Source organism: Podarcis liolepis, assembly GCF_965112155.1.
Source record: "Podarcis liolepis genome assembly, chromosome: 4".
Lineage (NCBI taxonomy): Eukaryota > Metazoa > Chordata > Lepidosauria > Squamata > Lacertidae > Podarcis > Podarcis liolepis.
In genome coordinates, this window is record NC_139558.1 from 96,468,144 (window position 1) to 96,475,245 (window position 7,102).

Sequence of the window (7,102 nt, forward strand, 5' to 3'; positions counted from 1 at the left end):
TGTCCTCCAATGATTCTGAAACTCTGGGAATAAACATTGCTTGATTTGGCTTGGCGTTTTCCACTCTGCACATCATGACTTGTCAGTTATTGATCAGCAAGTCTTGGCTTCAACTGGGGTCAATCAGTCCACCTCTAATTTGGGTTCATTCCAACCTGTAAATAAAGTCACATTGCTAACCACATACGAGACAACTGATGAGATGCCAGAGGAGGAGAAATGTGATTGGCTGAGGACAGAGGGGTGTTGTCCACCGCTCCAATGGACCTCTTCCTGATCACACGTTCCACGGCTGGTTTCCACCCAGGCTTGCTCATAAATTGCCACACCAACTGGAAGCAAGGAACGCTCACATCTAACGGTCCTGAGATCCCCCGAGGCTTTAGGCTCAAATAAGTCTCTCCTCTCGCAACCATGGAAGATTACTTCTCTGCGGTCCGCAAGATGGAGCAAACGGTGATGTTCCCCAGCGTTCTCCAGGGTGTCCCCTTGGAATGGCAGGACAACACGCCTGAGGCTGACTCGGGCGGCAAAGATCTGTATGATTATTACACGCTGCTGAAATCCATCAAGCTGGTGGTGGAAGGTGGCTTGATGCCACTCAGTAACCAGAACCCTGATGTCGCCAGCCGTCTGAAAGAACAGGAAGAGAAAGAGAGGCAGAACCCTGAAGGCTATTTCTATTACCACGTGTCCAGCTTGTATCGTGTCCTCGCGCAGCTGACAGGGAGAGCCAACGCCGTCACCTCCAAATACAATGAAATTATGGGGCAGATTAACCAGGGCGAAATTCATCTCAGCTGATGAGAAATGCATGGTGCAAAGAGCAAAGGTAAGATGTCCTTTGTTGCTCAAATGGAAATTCCCAGCCTACTGACACCAGGAAGGCATATTTGCGGTACCCTTTCTGGTGCCCACTTAAAACATTTTTGTTTAGGTGAACCTATCTTCCTTGGAGGGACGCGGGTGGCGCTGTGGGTTAAACCACAGAGCCAAGGACTTGCCGATCAGAAGGTTGATGGTTCGAATCCCCGTGACGGGGTGAGCTCCCGTTGCTCGGTCCCTGCTCCTGCCAACCTAGCAGTTCGAAAGCACGTCAAAGTGCAAGTAATAAATAGGTACCGCTCCGGTGGGAAGGTAAACGGCGTTTCCGTGCGCTGCTCTGGTTCGCCAGAAGCGGCTTAGTCATGCTGGCCACATGACCCGGAAGCTGTATGCCAGCTCCCTCGGCCAGTAAAGCGAGATGAGCGCCGCAACCCCAGAGTTGGCCACGACTGGACCTAATGGTCAGGGGTCCCTTTACCTTTATCTTCCTTGGAGGTTTTTAAGCAGAGTTTGGATGGCCACCTCTTATGGAGGCATTAGCTGAGATTCCTGCATTGCAGGAATTAGATGGATATATGATTCCACTTGGGGCTTCTAGGTGCAAAAATGTCTTAATGCCCAGTTTAGGGTTGCCATATTTTGAAGAGCAAAAAAGAGGACAGTCAAGCTGTGCCAGCATACCTCTTTCCCCAGCTCAGGATGGCAGCGGCTGCAGCATGCAGGGCAGCCCGACTCTGAACCCCACCCCTGCTGACCCAGACATTTCCTTTAAAATGTAAAAATCCGCCTGAAGGGGCATATTGGCCCCCACAAAAGAGGACATGTCCGGGGTTTCCCCAGGCATATGGCAACCCTAATTAATTCCAAGTGCCATTGCAATTAGTCCAAGTGCAGTTAGTTCCAAGGGAAATTGTTCAAAGGGTATAGAAAGAGCATTGTTTAGATTTGCTGTTTTATAAAAGGAGATTGAATTATTATTATTATTATTAGTAGTAGTAGTAGTAGTAGTAGTAGTACACTGCCCATTTATACCACTCCGGGCAGCTCCCAACAGGATGTTAAAAACACAATAAAAGATCAAACATTAAAAGCTTCCATAAACAGGGCTGCCTTCAGATGTCTTCTAAAAGTCAGGTAGTTGTTTATTTCCTTGACATCTGGTGGGAGGGCGTTCCACAGGGCACAACTACCGAGAAGGCCCTTTAATCTCAGATCTTGCAGGGAGGGAACCACCAGAAGGCCCTCGGAGCTGGACCTCAGTGTCCGGGCTGAACAATGGGGGTGGAGTCGCTCCTTCAGGTCTACTGGACTGAGGCCGTTTAGGGCTTTCAAGGTCAGCACCAACACTTTGAATTGTGCTCGGAAATGTACTGGGAGCCAACGTAGGTCTTTCAGGACCGGTGTAATAGCAGCTACACCCAGTCACCAGTCTAGCTGCCACATTCTGGGGTAGTTGTGGTTTCCGGGTCACCTTCAAAGGTAGCCTCACGTAGAGCGCATTGCAGTAGTCCAATACAGTGATAAGGCATTCTGATGAGAAAGCATTCAGAATTACTTTCCAATTAATTCCACAGGTTATGCTGGCACTGTCTCCCAGAGTCCAAATTCACGAAGCGGACATGTCTTGCTGTACGTTCTTCCATAGGACTTTCTGGTGCAACGAGCTCTGTGATACAGAAAACACATGACGATTTCAATTCCTGATACCTGAATTGATAGGGTATATAGAGTGGGAGGGAAGCTTAAATTATTTTAATGCATATTTAATGTTTTATGTAACCCGCTTAGAGGGTTTGATGATTGAGTGGCTTATAAATCTTACAAAGTAAACTAAATGCCAAACATGTCTATGGCCCTATATGATTCAAAGAGGATGTTTTGAAATCGGTTCACGTCCTACTGATTGCATTGTCTCTGATGACTAATACTTGCAATTCACTTCCGTAAAGGTAAACTTTATTTTACTGTTTTGTACGTAAGTGAATTTTGAGCCAATGAGCTCACTGTCAATAAAAAGACTAATTCTGAATAGCACCTCATTTTCTTTCATTAATTTACACACTGTTCTGTTTGTAGTATTTAGAAGTTAGGCTGAAACCTGTATAAATATGTATTTTAAAAAAACATTCAGATGTCCAGTGGACCTTATTGTAATGTGTATGGGTTGCTCGTGCGTATGTTGCCGCCTCTCCAGGCTTTGTTGCCTTGCTAAACCTTTCAGTCTGGACAGCCCTTCACTTCGTGGCTGCCTCAGTCGCTAGCAGAATCCGTCAGTGGGCGTTTCTTAAATCTTTTCCAACATAAAAGTTGTTTGACACCCAGTCTCCTCCTACTCTCTCTGCGCGGAAGTCTTCTGCGCAGGGTGGGCGTGGGTAGCGGAGGACCCGTGCTCTCCCCGCTGGTGTCCGGTGAAGAGTCCTGGAGCCCTCTCGCCGATTCCCCCATCAGCCCCTCTGTATCCCTGGTGTTGCGCTGATTTGCTTCCCCATCTGCAGAGCTGCCTCTCTCCCTGCTGGGCCCTTCTCCAGCATCATTTGAGAGCCTTCCCTCCGCCTCTAGCTCCGATGTCAGTTCTCTGACACTTACATATATGCTTACCAGGGTTTTTTTTCAGGTGGAACTCACCAGAATTCAGTTCCGCCACCATTGCTATTATAAGAGAAGAAGGGAGAAGTTCATGGTGACTTCTGGCACCTCTTTTTCTAGAAAAATAGCACTGATGTTTACCTAATTGTAAAGGGAAGAAAAATCAATTGCACCATGTAACTCCCTTAATTTTATTCAGTGGTGTTAGTTTTTGGGTTGTTCCCACCCCCCTTAAAAGCATTCAATTTAAAGAGGATGGTGAGCATCTTAGATTCATCAGTATACGTAGGCAGGCCTGAAATGTGTGGCCCTACAGATGTTTTCAGACTCCAGCTCCCATAATTCTGGCTCTAAAAGGTGAAGGTCTCAAACCCTCAGTGAGTTACGAACTTCCCCTGTGTAGTAGTAGTAGTAATAATAATAATAATAATAATAATAATAATAATAATACAGTGGTACCTTGGGTTACATACACTTCCGGTTACATACGCTTCAGGTTACAGACTCCGCTAACCCAGAAATATTGCCTTGGGTTAAGAACTTTGCTTCAGGATGAGAACAGAAATTGTGCTCCGGCGGCACAGCAGCAGCGGGAAGCCCCATTAGCTAAAGTGGTGCTTCAGGTTAAGAACAGTTTCAGGTTAACAACGGACCTCCGGAACGAATTCAGTACTTAACCCAAGGTACCACTGCAATAATAATAATAAGAAGAATAAGAATAAGAATAAGAATAATAATTTATTTATACCCGCCTATCTGGCTGAGTTTCCCCAGCCACTCTGGGCAGCTCCCAATCGAATGTTAAAAACAATACAGCATTAAATATTAAAAACTTCCCTAAACAGGGCTGCCTTCAAATGTCTTTTAAAGAGAAGATAGCTGCTTATTTCCTTCACATCTGATGGGAGGGCCTTCCACAGGGCGGGCGCCACTACTGAGAAGGCCCTCTGCCTGGTTTCCTGTAACCTCACTTCTTGCAGGAAGGGAACCGCCAGAAGGCCCTCGGCGCTGGACCTCAGTGTCTGGGCAGAACAATGGGGGTGGGGACATTCCTACAGGTATACAGGACCGAGGCCATTTAGGGCTTTCAAGGTCAGCACCAACACTGACCTGTACAAAGACAGGCTCTGGTGGATTGAGCAGACGAAACCAATAGTGGGCTCTGTGGTCAAAAAGGTGGTTTCTGCACATCTGTAGAGGGGAGTGAGGGGCAGATGGGGCTCATAGATCAAGGGAAGTAATATTGCCACTGTATTCTGCTCTGGTCAGACCTCACCTGGAGTACTGTGTCCAGTTCTGGGCACCACAATTCAAGAAGGACACTGACAAACTGGAACGTGTCCAGAGGAGGGCAACCAAAATGGTCAAAGGCCTGGAAACGATGCCTTATGAGGAACGGCTAAGGGAGCTGGGCATGTTTAGCCTGGAGAAGAGGAGGTTAAGGGGTGATATGATAGCCATGTTCAAAGATATAAAAGGATGTCACATAGAGGAGGGAGAAAGGTTGTTTTCTGCTGCTCCAGAGAAGCGGACACGGAGCAATGGATCCAAACTACAAGAAAGAAGATTCCACCTAAACATTAGGAAGAACTTCCTGACAGTAAGAGCTATTCAACAGTGGAATTTGCTGCCAAGGAGTGTGGTGGAGTCTCCTACTTTGGAGGTCTTTAAGCAGAGGCTTGACAACCATATGTCAGGAGTGCTCTGATGGTGTTTCCTGCTTGGCAGGGGGTTGGACTCGATGGCCCTTGTGGTCTCTTCCAACTCTATGATTCTATGATCCACCTGGGAAGGGAGCCCACCTAGGAGAAGGAAAACTCTGATCCTAAACCTCCATTGCCTTATGGCATATCTTCAGAAGAAAAGGCTAAGGAGGAAACCCTACACAAATCTGGAGAGGTGTCCCTAAGGCAGTTGGACGGCAGCTTGTGTGCCTCCTTCTGGCAACTCCTGCAGCCAAGCTGGTGCCAAACGCCTTGCTCTGCTTTCCTTTGGACCACATCTGTGAGGCCAAGAGGTCTTGTCGTCTGGGCAGCCCAGGACCTCCAGACACACTGTCCAGGCTTGTGCCCTAGAGAGGTGCTTTGCTACTGTGAACGGAGTGGTGTGACTTCACCCCTGGAGGAACACTCCGTTGTCTTTCAAGGCAGACAGATGCCAACCACAACAACGGCCTCCATCAGTGGAGGCCAAGCCAGTGCGCCATAGTGGTTAGAGTGTCAGGCTAGGACCTGGGAGACCAGGGTTCAACCCCCACCCTGGTCGGCGGTTCGAATCCCCATGACTGAGTGAGCTCCCATTGCTCTGTCCCAGCTCCTAGCAATTTGAAAGCACACCAGCACAAGTAGATAAATAGGTACCACTGTAGCGGGAAGGTAAACAGCATTTCCGTGCGCTCTGGTTTCCGTCGCGGTGTCCCATTGCGCCAGAAGTGGTTTAGTCCTGCTGGCCACATGACCCAGAAAGCTGCCTGTGGACAAACGCCAGCTCCCTCGGCCTGTAAGCGAGATGAGCGCCACAACCCCATAGTCGCCTTTGACTGGACGTAACCATCCAGGGGTCCTTTACCTTTACCTTACCTTAGCTGTTGCTAGCTTTCTAATTTGTCTAATCTTTTTAAAGCCTTCTGAGTTGGTTTGCATCACACTTCGCCTTATGCGGGTGAATTCCATAATTTTATAGATAAAGAGCAACAGCTGGAGGAGAGGTCAAGTTATGCGTGGGAAACGCAAATGGAGAGAAACGCGTGCCGCCTTAAGGGTGTGGCTGCCAAGTTTGCAGAGTTGGGAAGAAACCTCTGTTTGATGTAGGGGAGGAATGAGGTGTGCGCCAAGGCTGCCAGGATTGTGGGGCTGGTCCTTGGGTTTGCCGGCTTACTATAACCTTTACTTATGACGCCTAGTTTTGGAACATGGTGATCCCCTACAGCTTTGTTTGCCAGGGCAGGGCTGAGTCTTGCTCACCATGCGAGGACCAGATCAAGAGGCATTTCCACAATGGAAGGGGACGCCCTGGAACCCTTGCCCATAGGACAAGGAAAAATCACGGCCACGCCATGCCCCGTTCCAGAGTCAAGGGAAAGGAATGTTCCACAGTCATCATCGGAGCCAAGCCCATGTTTGCATTCACAAACTGAAAACAGCAATAGGCCTTTTATATATAGTGGACGCCCGAGTTGCGTACATGATCCATGCGGGATGCACATTCACAACCCGAAGTGGCGCATCTGTGGCACGCGTAGGTTGCGATTCGGCGCTTCTGTGCATGCACAAGGCACGATTTAGCGCATGCGCGACGCCAAAACCTGGAAGTGACCTGTACCGGTACTTCCAGGTTTTGGCAGTCCGTAACCCAAAAAAACGTAACCTGAAGCGTCTGTAACCCGAGATATGACTGTACAGTGGTACCTCGGGTTAAGTATTTAATTCGTTCCGGAGGTCTGTTCTTAACCTGAAACTGTTCTTAACCTGAAGCACTACTTTAGCTAATGGGGCTTCCCGCTGCCGCTGTGCCGCCGGAGCACGATTTCTGTTCTCATCCTGAAGCAAAGTTCTTAACCTGAGGTAATATTTATGGGTTAGCGGAGTCTGTAACCTGAAGCGTATGTAACCTGAAGCGTATGTAACCTGAGGTACCGCTGTACATGAAAGCCGTGTGGTGTAAGCCGTTAAGAGTGTTGGACGGGAACCAC

The 7,102-nt window shown here is 48.3% G+C and overlaps 1 protein-coding gene across 1 annotated transcript; it reads left to right on the top strand.

The window, feature by feature from the left end:
* Positions 1–257: 257 nt before the first annotated feature.
* On the top strand, positions 258–2,854 carry LOC310705386 (thyroid hormone-inducible hepatic protein-like). Its single transcript, XM_083500084.1, has one exon. It carries the CDS (start codon positions 415–417, stop codon positions 802–804), a length of 390 nt encoding a protein of 129 aa, XP_083356210.1. The 5' UTR covers positions 258–414; the 3' UTR covers positions 805–2,854.
* The last annotated feature ends 4,248 nt before the right edge of the window (positions 2,855–7,102 follow it).